This window comes from Vespula pensylvanica, chromosome 16 (genome assembly GCF_014466175.1).
Source record: "Vespula pensylvanica isolate Volc-1 chromosome 16, ASM1446617v1, whole genome shotgun sequence".
NCBI classification, from domain to species: Eukaryota; Metazoa; Arthropoda; class Insecta; order Hymenoptera; family Vespidae; genus Vespula; species Vespula pensylvanica.
In genome coordinates, this window is record NC_057700.1 from 749,156 (window position 1) to 769,741 (window position 20,586).

Genomic DNA, 20,586 nt, shown 5'->3' on the forward strand with positions numbered 1-20,586 from the left:
TTTATGTACACAGATTTATACTTTACGTATGCATAATATAATATCATCTAAGAGGAAACGTATTATGATCAACGATTTCATTTATTATTTTCATCGTAGGAACAAATAAATTTTTCACATCGAGTAAATTGTATAATCACGTAAATAGATTCATTTACCGCTTAATAACGCTTTGGAAAAGCGTTTGCTTTCCCAATTAATTGATTCTATGGAATGTATTCGTTTTACGATGCAAAATAATGACGAACCGAATGGAGTATGAGAAAAAGGGGAATAAAATTGAATGCCGTTAACATCTACTCACAAAATGGCACAAAAATTAATCGCTTGTACATTTTTATAAATTATAATATAACAACATTATATGCTTCGATCTCTCTCTCTCTCTCTCTCTCTCTCTCTCTCTCTCCCTCTCTCTCACACAATAACTCTTTCGTATCACAAAATATACAATCTATTCCAACATAACGTTACATATCTTCTCTTTCGCATTTCCTTTTTTTTTTACATATTAATTACAATTCCAACATATTTCCTACAACGTATGCAGGTATAACGATTGGCATAGTATCAATATTGTACCGACGAATATCCCACATGCAATCTTAACGCCATCGATCGCAAAGGGAACTAATATTTATAATTAATAGAACGAAAAAAAAATGGCAATGATGAGACTATATTATATCAATGAACGTAGTCTCAATACCTTCTCTTATGCATGTAATATATGTATGTGTATGTATCTAGCACGAATAAATATTATTTTTTTCTTTTCCTAATTTTTCATCTTGCGATAATACACATTATCTACGAACGTAAAATGATTAAACATGCGTTAACTTTAACAAAATATAATACTTTCCCTTATTGAACGCTACGTTATATATATTTCCTTTTTCTAATCGGTCTTTTATTTATTTATTCTTTTTAAATGCGGACGCGACTTGAGAATTAAAGAATTATACTTCGTATAATATAAATTACGTAGTAAAAAAAAATGTATATATTATAAAATGTGATATCGATAACTCATTCTATGCGTTCTCTAACGTAACTAGAGTATCGGCATCACTAGATTGTTTTAATAAATAAAGTAATAGCGAATGTAGCTTCTCGTGCAACGATAATCAACTAAAAGCCAGAAGAGTCGTAGGAGGAGACCATTCTCTAGAATTATATTGCCAATAATTAGATCTTCTTGAGCATTGGTAGATGAAGCACCTCTGGAACATCGATGTCCTCCAAGCGAATGTTCGACGGATTGAATGGAAATCTTATTGGATAGGTATGCTTTAAGTCCATTAAAAGCTAAAAGCATTCATCATTTTCGTAACATCGTATTTCTATCGAGATCGCAACTTCGCAAAAAAATTATATATATATATATATATGTATATTTACCTGTTCGTTGTTCTCACCACGTTTGGCCAGTTTGGCCTCTATTTTCTTTATAAAAGATACCGGTACTCGTGTCTCGAAGTCATCCGCCGGTGTATATAGATTCAGTATTTTCACTATTTGATTGGCCGTAAGTTTATTGCACATTTCGCAAACGGAATTTACATCAGCATCAGTTTTTCGCGCCTGAAGAAGTTGTGCCGCTTGGATGACAGGTTGAAGTGCTTCAGCAGCAGCTCCTACTCGTTTGTCCCTACCCCATTGTTCCAAGTGACTCAAATTATACCTGATCAAAGTTAAACGAATTTGATTATTTCCATTCTAAATTGATAATTATAAAATTCTTTTCAAAATGATCATTTCAATCACCTGATTTGCATTCCTTTGGTCCAATGACAAAGCTCATTTCTCAGTAATAAATTATTCAACGCACTTGCGCACATAAAGTAGAAGAGTTGTTTAAAGAGTTGCGTAATGATTTCGGGATCAACGCCATGATAAAGAAGGGTTTTGTGCACCGAACTGAGCTCGTCTAGGAGCTTGTCAAGCTTTTGCTGGGTAGAATCCGGCTCCTCGCCCATGGACGACGAACGGGGTCGACCTGGCTTGTTGGAATTCAAGCCGGAGATCGCCTCGTGCTCCAAAAGCGCCGGTACCGTAAAAGCTTGAATTCGCTCCTTCAAAGTCGTCACGATATTATTAAAAATCCATAGACTAACGTTGCTCAAGACGATTCGATATTCGCTCAAATCGAAATTCCTTAAGCACTGATCGTTTTGTCTCATTGTATTTTCCAATTGGAAAGGTTTGTCGCCAGAATATTGCTTCATATTGTGTAATAATCGTAATGTATTGCTTAGCCATAACACGCTGTATTCGAAATCTTCGCGTTTCTTAACAATGCGTTTTACACCGTTCAAATACGCGGTTAACAACGATCGAACTTTATCGTCATCGTTGATGCAATCGGTGTGTCTTATGCACATAAATATTATATATGCTGGGAGGCCAGGTAGTAAAGTCACTGCTATTCTTGGTTTTAAATCTACGAATTGGAATTAAACCACTGTACTATCGACTAATAATCCTATTGAATAAGATTTTCGATTTGGATATGGATATCGCATCGACTTACCGATAACTAAATGCCGTATTATCACACCGATATCTTCTTTTCTAAATTCAAACATTCCTTCGTAATCTCTTTCTTTCTTGCGAATGGCTGGCATAATGCTTCCATTGTCGCTGGACGAATGAGTGGTCGTTGTTACAGTATTGGAGTCATTAGCGGATTCTATACTGTCTGGTACTGTAATAAATACGTCGTATGTTAGATATAAAGCGTCAAGAACAAAAATATTGATAAAATATCTTGATAGTATTATAAATGATCAATTTTCTTTATGTACAGGTGGTGAGCTGTGGTCTGCATGAAACGTGATATCAAATGATATGGATGATTCATCGAGACCATGCACTCACCAGTATCTTTTAGCATATAAGGACGATCCTTATGTTCCTTAATATCATCTCCTTCGTCTTTCGATAGCATTAGAATAAAATAATCTTAATGGTAGTAGTTGAGCAACTTATATTTTGGAATATTATTTTTCGTCAAGTTAACTAATAATTATTATCTAGAGGAATATCGATTATTTTTACTTACAGCCTGCATCTTTGAGACGTTTTGCAAGAATTTTACATTGTTTCTTGAGCTTTCTGCATTCTTCTGCTATTTTATCGTATTTCTCTTGAAGATCCTTTGATATTGTAATAAGAATGTTAATATGTATATATATGTATTATCCAGATTTATTCTATTTTTAAGTCCGATTGAAAATTAATGATCTTACCAAATTTTCAGAAGTCAATCTTGTAATTTCGTATTGCATGTAAGCTTCGGTTTGTGTTTGGGGCGATTTACTTAGATTGACAGATAGTAATTTCTGTTGCTTTTCAATTTCTTCCTGTAGTCTGTCGATCTCTGCTCTCCATTCGTCCCTTTGAGTCCTCCAACCTTTTTCTTTTGCTTGCAATTCATCCTCTAGTTGCCTTCGAATAAATTATAATGAATTAAAACGATTGAAAATCTCTTAAAATCCTTTGTTTTAAAGAATTATTCAATCGCCGAATATTTCTTCAATATAATCCCATATATCTCTATTTAATATTTGATATTACTTAAATTAAAATGTTTTCGCATTGCATTCGATTGAATAACTCAGTTTTATGCAAGACACATGCCATGTTTAATGTTTCGCGTCAAAGAATCTACTCAACTCACTCTCTTGATGCCTTTCGCTTTGTCTTAAGTCTACTGAAAATAGAATTGCATGCACAAACGACAAAACACGATTAGACACGAATTACCACGAAATTAAATCTCTGATAAAATTATCGAATTACCTATTTATCTTCTTCTGCGCTTCGAAAGCGAGGACTAATTCTCCATCTTCGTTAACAATGTCAACATCTCGACCATAGTTTGAACCAAGACTCTTCATTCTTCGAGTATGATCAGCCAACACACTGTGCAACTGTATGCATTCTTCTCGTCTCCTTTCCAATTCTTCCTGAAGAGCCTCGAATTGTCCTAAATAATCAATTTTTCAACATTACATTACGTCAAACTCGTTAGAAAAGAAATTTGACGATGGAAAGAGATTAAACCCATTTTTCTCCTAATTTCATCTTATTCTATCGCAAGATCCGTAAATAATTCAACGAAATATTTCATATAAAATATGCAAACAAATGTGTAAAATGTAGCAAAGCGTTCAAGGTATACAAATAAAAGCTCGTCGGTGTTAATAAAAAATGTGTGTAATGTATTTTGTGTGGCACAGTCAAAAGAAAAGGTATATGCATATAATACGTACATATATGTATATTCAAGCGACACAAGAATTATATGTATAGAATAAAAAGAAAAATGTTATAAAGAATTTCTTTAGCTGTATCAGTTAACCATTTACCTATAAGATGCTGTTGTGCAGCTGTTGAGTCTGTAGTCGATACAGTTTTCCTTAATGAGCCCAAATCCTTTTTAAGCTGTGCATTCTCCATTTCTAATTCTTGAAGCTAAGAAACACCAGATATACATAGTCAGTTGTACAATCATTGATCGAAGCGAACTATTATTGAATTCACATTATTAAATTAATTGTTATATACCCTAAAAGTATCTTGCGTTCGCGAAGCTTCTTCGGGACTATCACGTTCTAAATCTTCTACCATTCTAATTAATCGTCCATTCTCCTTTTCAACGTCCTTCAATTTTTGTTGAAGTTTCAATACCAAATTAATATCCACAGGTGCATGGGCCGGACCATTTGTTGTTTCTGAAGGTGATTTACTTGATTGTACTTCACCGTCAGGTGGGGTATTTGATCGTTGTTGATTCCAATCGATCGTTTCTACGCGTGAATATGGCGTTGACGATGATGCCGTTGAACGAACAGATCCATAACCAAAGTCCTAAAAAAAGAATATTGCAGTGCATTTTTCTTATTTTTCTTTTTTATGATCGTCACAATGAACGTAATGAGATGAAATTTTACAATGTTCTGGTCATCCTGTGGTAACTCCGTTGAAACTACTTGTCCACTGCTACTAGAGGCATTACTCAATGAACGAGAATGTCCTGGTACGTGGAGAGCAAGTTTCTGTTCCAACATCTCGGCATGTTGCTCCAATTCGTGGAATTCTTTCAACAATTTCTGATAAGCACCGCGATCCTGATCTTGATCCAACAATAGCAGATCCTTCTCCTGTTCCAAACGATGTTTAAGATTTTCTTCGGCACCACGTAAATTACTCTTCAACTTATCATTTGCCACAGAAAGTTCTTTTCGCAATTTTTCATTCTCCTCAATGAGTTTTTTGTTCTCCTGTCCTTTTTCCTGCGTGATTTTCTCTTTATCCTATAGAACAACAAGAACTTGGATACAAAATAAGATTATAAAAGAATGTGATAAATGAATAAGTAAAAATATTCACGTGTATCATTAATTCGAATAATTTCAATTTCAAACATTTACCTGCAAAATATCCATTTTCTCATCTCTCTCTTGTCTTAGCACGTTCTGCATTTTTTCCAGTTCTTTTTCTTTCTCCAATAAAATAACATTTAATTTCTTGTTCTCGACTTCTACAGATTTAAGTCCTTCCAATTTATTCTTTAAGTCAAATAGTTCATTATGTACATTCTTCAAGTGTTGATTTTCCTTTGCCTAAAATGAACGTAATGATTCCAGATGATTATTTACTCGATCGCATTAAACTCGATGGATAACAAAGAGAGAAACTTACGAGTTCATTTATTTTCTGTTGCAAAGTGATAATCTTTTTCTCTAGACCCTTGTTAAGAGACTTAACATGTTCTACGCTTCTAGCTTCAGCCTTCAATCTTCTAAACACTTTCTTAGCCAGATATCTTCTTATACACGACTGAACTATAACGATATCCCTTAGTTTCTTTTTACACGCCATTCTGACTAGATATCCTCTTGCGAATCGTTGAATAATCGTTGCAGCCGCATTGTCCTTCATCAAACGATACCTTTCTCTTGCCATTTTACCTCTGCCATATATCTGAATACCAATAATTGTGAGTCTAATTCGCTGATAGCGTCGTCTCTGTAGCCAACCTCTAACGTTCGCTTGAATTTTAATGACAGCTCTTGTACGTCTAATCCTTTCAGCCCTTTGCCTTGCCAAAAATCCTCTTCCGTATCTTTGGAGACCTAAAATCGCCCTTCTGATTTTCTTATATCTATTTCGATATATTAAACCTCGTACAGTCTTTTGAATCATTATACAAGCATTCATTTGCTTTTCCGCTCTGAGTTTTTCAAGATAAGCCACTTGTCCGGCACGAAACAAAACTTTCGTTTTACCAAACTTGAACTTATCTTCATCCTTGATATACCTGATCGAGTGATAATGTAAAAATTGAAACGATTACTTAGAAATAATATCTTTTCTTGTTTGTTAAGTCAAGCTTGTCTTACCTAGACAATATACGACGAGAAGTCTCTTTGAGATCATCGCGATTTATTTCTTTGAAGACACAAAGACATCTGTATCTTTGAAAAAATTCTGAATACGTTCTCTGACTTGGGAAACCAGCAGCAGAAATTCTAATCGTTTCCAGCACACCGCAGGCTCTTAACTGTTGTACGGCACGTACAGGATTATATTCGAATGATTCCTTTGTATCGTTTGGCTTGATACAACGAACGTAATGAGGAGTCGTTGCGTTTAACGTCGCCATTAACATATTTAAAGAATCCCGAAATTGCGAGCCGACCTAAGGAAAATCATTACAAATTTATATAAACGCATATACACGTATAATCATATATGTATATTCTTCTTTAAATAGTTTTTACCGTTTTTTTATTTTGCTTGGGAGTTATCACCGGTTTTTGTGCGGACACTTTGACTCTCACGTTGGGTACAACCAATTTTGGATCCTCATCGCAAAACAACTTTTTCAATAATTTACTCTTAAAAAATAAAAATGAGATATTCAAAAAGTTGTACGCAAACGATTATAAGGATTGAAAATATTCCAAAGATTTGAACTTACACCACCAGCCCTTAACACATCTACTTGTTCCTCTATCACTGTGTCTCTGTTCTTTTCAAGAAAACCTAATGTTTCGTACTGAACCAAACCAGCGAAATGGTGAATCAAGAAAGCGGAAGTACCAAATCGTGGCTTTTCGAAATGTTTCGACTTGTTACATTTTGCGTAGAGTTTATCTGCCCACGAGCTATCCGTTCCTTTTGGCATCTGTGTCAAATAATTACTTGCTGATTAATAAAATTAATTGTCATTCTTCTGTCGCAGAGACGCATGACACAAGCTGCACCGACAAATAATATAGTATTTAAAATTAAGAAACTACCCTGTCAGAATATTTCGACGTGATACCTTATATCTGTCCTTATACAATACTATCAATAGAGATATGATCTTGGAATGAAATGATGTATCTTACCCGACACTCTTCGTCCAGTAAATCCAATATGCCCAGTCTCGTTTCTATTAGATCGATGCACGGCTGGTTGTCATAAAAGTCTATGAAAGTCCATTCGATCTCCTCCTTGAGATACTCTTCTTGCTCAAGCTTAAATACGTGCTGATTGAATTGTTGCTGTAGCTTTTCATTCGCGTAATTTATACAAAACTGTTCAAATGAATTTATCTCAAATGTTTCGAATCCGTAAATGTCCAGCACACCGATGAAACATTGAGCTTTGTTTTGAGACTGGAGGGAGCTATTGATACCATTCACTATCCAATTGAATAGCTCCGCATAAATGTGCTTTGCCAAAGCATCTCTAGCTCCTATCGCTTGCTCTGCATTCATTGGTTTTAAAAAGACTTCCCTCATAGAGACGATCTTCCTATGGCAAAGCCATTTTCGCATAGCGTTCACATCCGTACCAAGTAATTCCGAGATTATCAAAAGATGCCTATCGGTCGGCTAAAAAATTGTTAGGAAAGTCCGCATAAACTAATGACGTTCGAATCGTGAAATTTCTTATAGACAACTTACAGAAATAAAACTAGCTTCGGTGTCGTTATCGCCATTATCGCTCTGTGCATCAAAACTATTTATATTTACGTTTCCTAAATGCAATATGGCTGCTAATATTCTTAACATATCGTCTTGCTGTTTAGAAGTAAAGCCAAGCATCGTAAGGGCACTAATTGTATCGTCGAAACATGAAAGATCGTCGACTCCTTCGATTCTAGGATTGTTTCCTTGATTGAGGTAATGAAACCCGTTTGAGTTTCCAAGGTGTAAGTGTGGAAGACGCTTCGCTGCCGAGCACATTTGATAAAATATGTGATAATTCCTCTCTTCGTTTGCCTGAACGATATAATTGCGTTATATGATGTTCGATACAGTTCGAAAAGTTTCGATCGATCTAACTTACAATCAGAATTTTGTTAAATTATAATTTTTCTTTTACCTGAAAGACGACTCTTGACTTCTCCAAAAGATAAGTTCTCATACTGGCACCAGTGATATTATAAGTTTTATTAAATTGTATCTCAATAAATTTTCCAAATCTGGACGAATTATCGTTCCTCGTTGTTTTTGCATTCCCGATCGCTTCCATGATCGGTGACGAAGCCAATACTTTCTTCTCGATTTGTGTCTCTGTCGTGGAACCACCAACGGTAGCGAAATATCGCATGGTGTACTTTGCCGATACAGTTTTACCTGCACCTGATTCACCGGATACGATGATGGATTGATCGTGTCCTTCCCTGAAATTTTTTATCAATGAAACCAAGTGATATACGTGTTAATAATAGCAATAATAATCAATTTGGTAAGTTTAATAAATTTTCTTTTTTAAATAAATCATATTACCTCTCCAATTTCGTGTAAGCCTCTTCGGCCACAGCGAATATGTGAGGTTCCAAATCTCCCATAGCTTGACCTCTGTACGCCCATATCGTATCATTTCCATATATAGGCAACTCGTTGTAAGGGTTAAAGGCGACTAAAACGATACCGCAATACGTGTAAATGCAATGCCGTTGAAAACGAATTTGAAGATTATAGAGAACAGCTGGCTCATGAAGGAACGATAAAGATGTAAGATTATTTTCTCCCATCAATATGTCCGGATTCCTCAATGGGGGTAGATCGTGATCGCTTTTTATCTCTAAGGTCTTCGTTTGATTCGAGTCGTCGGTATGTACCTTTAATGTCGGCCGATTTATTTTGTAATCCTCTAAGAGGACAGCACCCTCCCAGATTTTTTCGGGATGCGGTATCCATACTTTACCACCCTGAACAAATCACAAAATAGACTTATCAATCGTTAAACTCAATTTACGAACTTAGATACTTATCACGGATGAGACATGAAAATTGTACGTAATTATGCTTATTCGAAATTATAATTACACGATCGTTCTAATCGCTCATCTTTTAAAAATAAAAGATACACGACTCCAACTCCATTTTTATAATTCTAATCATCGATACGTATCTACGATAAAATGGCACTTAACATATAAACGAAATAACATGATCGTGGAAATGGCAGTTCGACGACACACCTTGCATTGATTGATTGCAAGCTAATTTTCCTTTCACAAGGTGCCCTACATTTACACACGAAGCAGAGCCGTGTTACGACGAACGAGGCCGACTGCTGGAATCATATCGATTCATTCGGTCCGTAGCTTTGAAGAAGAAAAAGGCGACAACTTGTTCTCTTTTCTAATTAGTATCTATTTTTTCCTTCCTTTCACAGCTGAAGCTATTAGATAATGCAATGAATGCATCTATTTATGTATCTATGTATTTATCTAATCTAACGACAACAGAATATCATTATTGTAATTTACGAAGTCTCTTAAAAAATATATATGGTAGAGTTTCCAAGCATAAATATAATGAACGTTATCACACTCTACGTAATTTCCATAAAATAAACGTTATCGTATACTTTCAATGCAATATCATCATCTGAGCAAACAAACGACGAGCAAACATCGTCGTTTTATTAGAAGCAGAAAAAATCGATGTGCAGTACATGAGGAAATAAAAAAGAAAAAAAAAAAAAAAATAAGAGAACGAACGCACAAGCATACAAAACCAGGTTGAGTTTCATAAGAAACAGAGCGATCTGTTTTAGAAGTCAGCTAACGGTTCTCGACGAAAAGAAACGTCGAGTGAACCTTTGCATTTGTTGTCACATCACGAGGGAGGTATCGATGAAATCCCTATACGTATGTGTATATGAATTACCATTTAACGGAATACTGTAACATGTAAGTACGAGAACCAAAGGAATGTCGAGGAACGGTAAATCATGTTTTTTATTTTGTCATCGTTTCCTCCCACCTTCGCTTCATGAAAGAACTTTTCGTTCGAGTTAATCGGTGCGTGTAACTTAACGGCCAGAAAATCTTTAGTTTAAAGATCGAACTTACAAGAAAGTGATTGCCGATACATAGACAATTATAATTAAATCGTAATAAATATTAAACATTCAGAATTCTTATTCATTTCAAGTCAATTATGAATAAGAAAGTAAATGCGTAATAAAAGCGCATGTAAGATTTGACTTTCATTTATCTTTCATGTTACACGCGACACACGAAACTAACATAAGAATGATTAATGCTATATAAACCATGTAAGACTTACCGTGAAAATATATAAATATATAATGACGAAACTTCGTACTACACTCTCATCATATTTATCGTACGTTAGGCCGTAATATTCTGCACTAAGAGCAAATTTTATGGTTAACGTAGCGTAACATGAAAGCGTAAAGAATATGAAAGAAAGTGCAACTGCATTACCATGATTCTTCTCTTTGATACATTGGTGAATGATTAAACGCTATTGATAAAGCAATTATTGTAGTATCTTATCTTATTTTGTTTCGTTCTTTGGTTACACTTATTACGTCATCGTGTGGATAATATTGCGTTCGTGTTTGTTAAAAAATGTTTTTATCGAACTCATCAACAAAGTATTACGCGTAATGTTATTGTTAACACAATTTTATGAAAGGAGAAAAATGATGAATAAGCGAGCGTGAAATGTTAAATACGTCTAATATGAAAAATGATGAGTCGATTCTTTTATCTACGCAAAAGTGATAAGATGCAAATAAAAAATTCTGATTTGATTCAACAGTATAACGTCTACTTTGCACTCTAATAAATAATGTAAGTATGTACTTAGAAATATAAATAGACTTTCGTAGGTATCGCATATTCGATTCTCCTATCTGCAACTTTCTCTTAAAGCGGTTTACATTTACATAACGGAATTCGCATGACTGGATAGTTCTTCTTAAAATGTCGCATATTAGATACGTGTTTTGAAACGTTAAAAAATCGATTAATACATTTTACATATCTATCATACCTGTCGTGGTATTTACAGTAATAGATATCAAATTATTAGAAAGATTTAATTCGATTAGAATTGTTTCAATAATTAATTGATACAATTAATTGAACATACATAATTCATTCATTCGTTCGTTCACATAAATAATTGATAAATTCTTAATAATCTATTATATGATCTTTTTGATAATTAATTTATCAGACAAAAAAAAAGAAAAGAAAAGAACAAAAGAAAGAAACAAAGAAAAGTGTAAAAATAAAAAAAAAAGGGAGAAATTTCTTGGTCGAGGAGATGTACAATTCATTCGTGAACTCATGACCCAAGGAGTGTCCGTCACGAGGCGGAAGAATCCTCGAGTAGTATCGACCATTTCTTTCTTTCTCCCTTCTCTCTACCCACTTTTTATAATTCGTCTCTCGTACCTGGAATCAGGTTGTCCATTTCACCATTCATCAAATAAATCAACTATGTTAACTTTTAGCATTTAAGGAGAAATTTTATTATCTCAACTTTTTCTTCTTGTTTTTGTATCTTATTTGCAGTTATATTTCATACATCGATTTTGCAATTTACGAATAATCAATTTTTAATCATAAATAATAATAAAAATTTAGGCAATGGCTTGTATATTATAAATATTGATTGTTATTTAAGATTATAACGAATAAAACATGTTTGTCATATAAGTTTTCACTTTTATTCGTTCGTCATTAATATGCATAGAATCTTACCAGTGATCTAACAGGTTTGTCTAAGAGACCAGTTCCCATGCTTTCTATGATTATACGTAAACTATATTTTCATGCAAGTAGGAAAGTCATTATTATTGCGAGTCTCGTGCCCCTCGTGGAAAATAAAAAATACGTGGAAGAATAGTGTTCCCACGAGATTCCTTTCATTGAGAATGTCCAGTTCAACGGTACTCTATGATATCCTATGATATATTACGATGAAAGGTTTGCCTACTAAAATAGTTTTATCTTAATTACAATAATTTTTTTTTCTTTCTAATTTGTCTATCTTGAAATTATGAAAATTATAGCAATTAAAACGAGCGATTATACGAAAAAATTATGTTGGATAATTGTAAAGTTTATTTTAGAGATACTTTTATAGATACAGTATTTTTATTCACACGTATGTATTTAATTAACTTTCATATATGTTTGGAAGGAAAATATATTTTTGAAATTATTCATATTTATTTAAAAAAAAAAACATATATTTTTCTTAAATGACTTGAACAAATTTTTAAGCGAGAGTGATCTGGTAGAAAATACTGTTAATGCTCTTAAACTTTCTTTATCGTAGAAACGAATGAGAGCCTATTCTAGGCTCGTGTTACGAAACGATGAAAAGTTAATGAGCATAAATTTCCTTAGTTCTCTCTCTCTCTCTCTTTTTCTTTTATACCTTAGAAATAAATGAAAAAGAAGAAGACAGAAAGAGAGATCTCACGCTTGTCAGAATGTAATTCTCTTTCTTTTTTTTTCGCGGTATATATTATAAGGAACCGTCTCTAATTTGTCGCACGAGTTGCACCAAGTCAACCGCAAATGCAACGGCTAAAAACTCGATGGAATCCCGTAATACCGTATCGGAGAAAGAACAATCGCGAGAAGACTAGCCTAAGTACTTGTCTTGTGAACTAGTCTTTAAAACATATTTTTTTTTACAGTGAACGTTCACTGAACCCTTTGCAGTTCATTCTTAAAGTCGATAAGTATGCCATAACAATATGATTTTAAAACAAATATTATATAAAATTAATATCTTACAAATGTAATATATTTTTTCATATTAAATTAAAAGTTGATTAATTTGACGTATAATTTATGGAAAAAAAAGATTCTACAAGTGATTTTAGCGTTTAAATTCTTATATATGTGTGTGTGTATGTATATATATATATCACACTAAAATATGATTACAGGAATAAAAAATAAATTTGTTGCAATTTTTATGTATTTAACGATCATTACAATCTATCTAAGAAATTAAGAAAAAAAATTTCCAACGCGATTATGTTCATTTTCCAAGTTATAACATACGATAGAAGCAAGGGTGGTATAAGCACGTACCACTATAACTATTCCACCCTCGTGTTGTGTCTATGTCGAGCTTTGCAAACCGTACACCGATCTACGGCTTCTGTCGCGTTCGTTTATTCACTTGGGAACGTATTTACAACGAGAGAATCATGTTCCATTGTATTCTTCTAACATGTATAAATGTGTATCTATTATAAAAATCACGCTGTTCATTGAATTAAACGATTTTCAATAGGAATAAATACACATCTTTCTCTCTTCCTTTTTTACAAAGACCGGACAAAGTTTCATTTTTTAGCATAATTTTAAACGTTTCTAAACACGAATTCGGTTCAATAACTTTTCAATCTTGAGAGAGAGAAATAGAGAGGGAGAGAGAGAGAAGGAGAGAAGAGGGAGGGGCGATGCGGAAGGTGGAACTCACAATCTTATCGCTGCGAGGCCATCCTCGAATGAGTCATATCGACGTGAATTCCTCCAAGCGCAAAAAAATATCTGTTTGTACACGAGCTCAGCTTTCGCTGTCGTTCAAAAAATTGTCATTTTCATTTGACCAACATTTCAGATTTTTTTTTTTTTTTAATTGAATATGACTTGCAATACATTATTTTCGTTATTGTTACAAGGTTTTCAAGTAAGATATATTAGTCCAATAATAATGTAATTTTCTAGAAAAATTTATTACGATCGACAAAACGTTTCGTAGTTTTGAAATTAATCTCGTAAAATGTGATCGAATGAATTATATCGAGTGAATAATATTCTGATGTCACTTTTGGATAGAGATTTATACAATATTCGGAATAGATAAACTGTGACATTTAATCGTACATTGATCACAAATTCAATCAGCGATAATTATTTTCGTTGATTCATTATATTAATCACGATTACTTTTGAATGAAAAGTCTCGATCGATCGATATCCATAACACTGTTTTCTTCGTGCAAAAAAGGGAATGAAAAATCGTAGCAAGTACCGATCGTAAGAAGGATCTGTGAAAAAGAGAGTTCGCAGATGAAAGAAGGAGTTGGAAAAAGTCCAACTGGCTGGTACGCTATAACCCGGAAAAAGCTCGAATTGCCGACTGAAGAAGTCTTTTAAAGACTTCTTTCGAACGAAGTCTTTGCCGACCGGCTTAAAGTAACGTAAACTCAATGATATTTTACTGACCGATTTAACTGCTCGGAGAAGAAAAAAGAAAAAAAAAAAAATAAAAAATAAAAAACGAAAAAAAAGTAAACTCTCGAAGCAATCTAAGTTTGACATTAAAATAATATCTTTTTTTTTTAAACATTTATGTAAAATACTTAAGTTACATCGCATATTTCTATATCATAATTTTATAATAATAATATGATACATATATATATATATATGATATATAATATATACATATAGAATCTTTTCTCTCTCTAGTTTAGCAATATCATTCGAAAATCGATCCATTCTTTCCTATCTCGGTTCTTTCATGATATTTCACGACAGTCAGAAAACGTTCGAGAGTTTATGTTCTTCTGCGCGAAGAATAACGAGGTCAAGTTTTACCACCCACATATATTCATACGACCCTTTCTTTGCTACGCTTGTTCGTTTTCTTTTTCTCTCCTTTACGAATATTTATATTTATTTCTTTTACGTTCCATATACGAAGTAAATGAGTTTAATAGCGTGAAATTTGTAGAAATCGTTACTATTGAATTTTCTTTTACTTTCGTGATAAAATTCAAGTTGGTTTATGAAAAAAAAAAAATAATAAAAATAAATAAATAATAAACAAATGATATCGATTAAATCATTGTCCATTATTATTATTAGTCTGATCATGTTTAATAATAGCTAATTATTAAGAAATATAGTCATATTTAAATAACGGAAAAGAAAAGTAATGAATCGCATCTTCCACGAAAGGAAGAGAAGCGTGAGAAGGAAACTTGCTTGGTTCGAGAGGTAGGCCTTGTTAAAGTTAAAGTCGCGATGGTAAAAACGAAGGAAGAACTTTGTGAGATACTGCCTCGAGGAATCTTCGCATCACATAGAAAGCCCACGAAGAAGAAGACTCGTCCTCGACTTTCCATTCGAATTCTCTTCCAAGAGACTATCTAGAAATACGATGAACGAACAAGCTCGTAAAAAGATAAAGAACGATTATTATTTACTACGATAAAAATTATTTCTGAATCTCATTAGATAGATCATTCTAATAAACTATAAAATCTATTTATTCGTTCGAAACCAATCGCAATATATTAAAATAAATATTCCACTCGGATAAATATATATGTACGTATAAACAAATGCATACTAAAAATCAATGTTTGGAGGGATTAATTTTAATGATGAAAAATGATAAAAGACACTTAAGACTAAAAAATAAAAATTACAAAACATATATCTAATCTGACCGATCTTCTAGAAAATTTAACTGTCTTGAAATAATCAAGATTTCTGAAGTATGTAATCGTCGCAAAAATGAAGGCTTTCGCAATTATACGGTAATTTCTTGGTTCTCGTTGAAAGAACTCAGCGACGAGTGCAAGGAGAACGACTCGGGGACATTCTGCTTCTTTTTTGAAAGAACGAGAGAGAAGGGATTAAAAACGTAGATAGTATATAAGGATACGTGAAAGCTCATGATTCTAGAATTATGCACTACTAACGGCAAGGTCATTAGATGGAATGGCTCCGGGGACTTTCTTTTACTCAAAAACATGGCCGGTTAAGGTGCGATCATCCGTGCCTAATATCGTGTTCCAAGCTTCTAAAAGATCTTGTAAAAAATTGTCTTCGAATCGAATGAAACGACGAATCGAAACGTAACGACGTGCAAAACGAAACGACACGTCGTCTCTTTAGCTTTTATCGTCGGTTTATTGCATTTTTATCTACAGAGTAATCGGAATAAATCATTACGAAGTTAACACCGTAAAAAAGAAATAAAAAATTACAAATAAAGCATAACAAATAAATACATTTTTAGATCCGTAGAAAAAATCATTTTTAGAGTCGGAAATTAAAATGATAAGAAGTATAATAGATTTTCCATTGTATAGAATATTTTCTTTTAGCAATTTATATTCGAACGAAGGATTAAATAAAATGGATTGAAATTCTTTGAGTCATTGTTTTGAGTCAAGCCATTTTGGGAATTCCTTGTACTTACAGAGAAGCGAGAAAGAGTGCAGGTAGAACGATCTATCTCGAGAGGTTTCATTTCTGAAAGAGAGAAAGGATTCTGCTTGACTCGAAACGAACTATACGAATCACCTTCTACGACGACCAATCGCTCCAGCAACAGCTTCGAACCAGGTTGACTGGCTCTTTAACGTAAAGGTGCGTTTGGGACTTCGATGAAGATCATGAATTTCAAGAATGAACAATATTTCAATACGAATGTACTTCTTATTATACGTAAATATATTGTATTTTACTATTTCCCTGTCCTTTTTCTTTTTTTTTTCAAATGAAACTGTATTTTTGATCTTTTCAAACTGCACATCATTTGTTGTTTGGATAACCGATTACTTTAAAAAGCTTTTACGAATCTTAAGTATAGTTGAACGAAAGAGGAGAACGAAGAAATTAGAAACTCACGTTATTCTGTTATCTGTTATCTTTATGATCAGTTTCCAACGCGAGATTTAAACTTTCTCTATCTCTCGAAAAGAGAAAGAGAAATTAAAAAAAAGAATCTCTTTGAATGGTGCGCGTCGTAAAAAAGAAAAAAATTGAGAGGAAGAAAGGATAAAAGAGAAAGGAGAAAGAGAAGAAACTCGCAGACACCAACATGACCTCGGACAACCCTCGCCGTTCACCTGACCGAAGCGATAAATCAACGAGCAATATGGAAAGTCTCGATAGAACCTTAAAGAGGGAAGCGTAGAAGAGATGAGAACGTTCCTACGAGATCTTTCTCTCGTAACAACCGTGCTACATGGGAAATCGAATCTAATGGTAAGCTAACGGTACTATTAACTTACATGGTACCAATAATCTCATGCTAGTCAATATAGGTATTAGTAACGTGACTAAATCAATGATTACTTCGAAGTTTTCAATCGAAGTTAAACCTTGTAATCACCCAATTGCATCGATTAAATATGGTGACGAAGAAAATGCTTATTTGCTGGAGAAACATAAGTATGTGTTAAACACTTGTAACAAGTATATGAAAATAATATTTAATAAGTTTTACAATAACTTCCATTCATACCTAGAATGAATCGAGAAAAAAGAGATACAAAAGACAGAAATAATTCTCGTCTCAACGATGATAATAGATAATCGGAGAAGGATAAAGTTAATTACGAAATTGTCGATAAACGATTTCAAGATAAAATCATGCGCGTATAAAGATCGCTTCGATCCGATGACCTTTCTCATTTTCTCGAGTAGATTCGAAAGCGATCGCTGGCGATTTGTACGATGGTGCAAGAACGTTTTAGCTGTAACGCGTCAGCTGAAGGTTCGAATTCCATTGGCGCGATATTTGAATGAGAGCAAAGGTGAAATTGTGTGGGTGTCCGATCGATATTTACGTCAAAAGTCGGAACGTTCCCTTTCGATAAACGCGTTCACCGTGTTACTACACCGCTGTGACCCACTCTCATTCGGGAGAGGCGAATTTTCCTCCTTCACCTGTTTTCTCACGGAAGAATTTAGGTCCTACATTTATCGACCATATTGTATGTCCTACTCTCGCCATTGATTTTTCTTTCCCCTAAAGGGTAAATATTCTGATCACGTGACGAGAAATGAAGCAGTCGCGGGAAATTCTACATGATCTTTCTCTACATTTCCAAATTAACCCTTACCCTTTTTATATTTATATCATAGGTATTAACGTATAATTTCATTGACGATTAATGTGTCGAAATGAAAGAAAGAATAAAGATAGTATCGAGCAACTTTCTCTTTTCTTTTTTATGTAATTTCTTTCATTTACGTTTCAACAAATATCTGTCATTGTACTATCGACTGAACGGAAGAATTATCGTAAGAATGTATCGCGTCGAGGCGATCACGTAAGTGAATAAGAATAACAAAGATTAGAAAGAAAAGTCACCTCTATTATTTCGAAACGAGCTAACGAATTTTGCTTTATAGTAAATTTAATCGTTCTGTGATAAATTTTCGAGAATAAGAAATAATTTTATGCAAAAACTCAACGAATAAGATGTATTTTTAACAAACGCGAATTGATCGTTTCTTCGACCGTATTTCATTAGATATCGTACATAAAATAGTCAAACGTTTCGTTTTTAGAACAATAAAAATTCGTAATAGATAGTATCTGAACATAATTTGGCGAGAGTAAGAACCCACCGATATTTTCTACGCTTTTCTATACAAAATAAATAAGTTCAACGTAAAGTTTAGGTAAATAAGATAAAACGTTCGAACGTTCCCATTGAAAATGACTCACTTTGCATAAATAGGAAAAAAAAAAGACCGGTTGACCTTAGAAAAAATGTTTACACAGATGAGTTAAAAAAAAATTAATTGAAAGTTTTGACAGATAAAATAGTCTCGTAAATACGTAAGTATATACCTTGACGTAAAGCTGTCTTAAAGTCATGGTGATTTCGATCTAGGTAAATTCAATCAAGTCTTCTCGATGTTATCTTCGTCGTGATCGTCGTTGTTCTTCTTCTTCTACTTGTCGACGCCGTGTTTCGTCTTCGTCTTCGGTTGGAATCGTCGCGCGTGCTCTACGTGAACCGCCGACCTTCTCGTCCCGGATGCATACCGACCTTCTCTTTTGATCACGGCATGCTTTTCGTTTCTATTTATTTACTTTTTTTATGTTCTTCTTATCTTTCTTTTTTGCGCCTCCTCTCTTTATTCTCTGCCTTTCTCTCTCTCTCTCTCTCTCTCTCTCTCACTCTCTCTCTTTCTCTCTCTTGCTTCTTCGATCCGTCAGCTCGTCTCTCGCCCCCAAAATACGAAGAGAAAATGAAAGACGCACCGTAAAGATTCTCACGATCCACCTGATACACCTTCTTCTCTTGTATTCTCCACGAATATCGCTCTCGCGCAACTCACTGTCACCATACAAACAAAAAATACACAACTACACACGCCGCACACATTCACCCACTCGTCCACACACGCACACACACTATACGAAGAAAAGGATTAAGAAGAAAGAAGAATCTCCTGCGAAAAGTACCTTCCCGCAAAACCTCCTACAACGGCACTGCCACCAGCTGGCTCGTTATCGGGTTTAGATTGGCCGCCTCTCCTCCTTCCACCTTCTAGCAAACCACTCTCTATCGTTCTCTCTCTCACTAGCTATCTATCCCTTTCTCTCTCCCCGTCATCTCTATCACCACGTACTCGACGGCCTTCGTTGCGTCCACGACGCACACCTCCCATCTTCGTCTTTCGCACAAACTCATCGATATGACGATCTTCGTCGAGAGATCGAAGTCACTTCATGCCAACGCCATCTTCGAATTCAAATACATACTTAGGTGGGCTGAAAATTGTGCAATGATAGAAACCTGTGTTATCGTCAACGATAAAATAATATATTCTATACAAATTTGCATTCATTTGATGCATTCATTTTAGCGATGACACATTTTTAATATTGAAATTAATCATATAAATTAAATAAAGAAGACAATTACTACAAGAGATTGAAAAATTTTCGTATTATTTCATATGCACTTTTAAAAGTAATGCAGACACTCTTTGAAGCTCACTGCATAGAATAAAACTTAAAAAAATTCTACGTAGAGGAAGCTACTATTCCACCACAAGAAAAATATGGTGCCACTATTACCGACGATTGATTGGACAAAAATTATAGCACCCATATCGGTAAAATTATTAGTAAGGCAATAATATATAAAAATAATATACTTATTGAGAGATACTCATTTTTGATACCCTGCAGAATTAGTATATCTATTACAGTCATTAATTTTTCTATAAGTATAATCTAAAATCTATTTTAAAAAATTAAATGATACATACTTCAGTATATTTCTTAATTAATATAAGTAATTTAAAAAATTTGTAATTCTATGTAAAAATGATTAAACAAATATATAAATTTTATTATATATAAGCAGCCATTCGCCCGGTAGTACTTGCGCTTTAAAATACTACATATAATTTCCATACAGAATTTAGATATAATAAAGACATAGATTTCCATGTATCGCAAGTACTACCGACCCAGGTCCCACCGCTTGGAGGTTGCTGCATCTGGG

The 20,586-nt window shown here is 33.9% G+C and overlaps 1 protein-coding gene across 5 annotated transcripts; it reads right to left on the reverse strand.

The window, feature by feature from the left end:
- Window positions 1-62: 62 nt before the first annotated feature.
- LOC122635016 (unconventional myosin-Va) lies at window positions 63-19,731 on the reverse strand. Of its 5 annotated transcripts, XM_043824717.1 has the most exons (23): window positions 19,249-19,731; window positions 18,915-19,198; window positions 8,799-9,223; window positions 8,392-8,692; window positions 7,971-8,288; window positions 7,410-7,898; window positions 6,995-7,201; window positions 6,795-6,911; window positions 6,414-6,712; window positions 5,713-6,331; window positions 5,442-5,633; window positions 4,962-5,324; window positions 4,576-4,878; window positions 4,377-4,482; window positions 3,808-3,994; window positions 3,686-3,718; window positions 3,255-3,453; window positions 3,068-3,161; window positions 2,884-2,940; window positions 2,537-2,710; window positions 1,771-2,446; window positions 1,405-1,687; window positions 63-1,311 (listed from the first exon to the last, which is right to left on the reverse strand). In XM_043824717.1, exons 2-23 carry the CDS (start codon window positions 18,939-18,941, stop codon window positions 1,192-1,194), a joined length of 5,589 nt encoding a protein of 1,862 aa, XP_043680652.1. In that variant the 5' UTR covers window positions 18,942-19,198; window positions 19,249-19,731; the 3' UTR covers window positions 63-1,191. The 5 variants fall into 5 exon arrangements, with proteins under 5 accessions (XP_043680652.1, XP_043680651.1, XP_043680654.1 ...); XM_043824716.1 differs by having other exon boundaries at window positions 18,915-19,731; XM_043824719.1 differs by lacking the exon at window positions 2,884-2,940 and having other exon boundaries at window positions 18,915-19,731.
- Window positions 19,732-20,586: the final 855 nt, after the last annotated feature.

What these genes read in the sequence shown, in the direction of transcription:
- LOC122635016 (XM_043824717.1), bottom strand. Translation starts at nt 18,941, where the DNA reads ATGACTTTAAGACAGCTTTACGTCAAG. An exon ending in GAACGCAAGATACTTTTAGG is followed by an intron (nt 4,483 to 4,575) that starts GTATATAACAAT and finishes GGTGTTTCTTAG; the next exon opens with CTTCAAGAATTAGAAATGGA. An exon ending in TGCACAACAGCATCTTATAG is followed by an intron (nt 3,995 to 4,376) that starts GTAAATGGTTAA and finishes TTGATTATTTAG; the next exon opens with GACAATTCGAGGCTCTTCAG.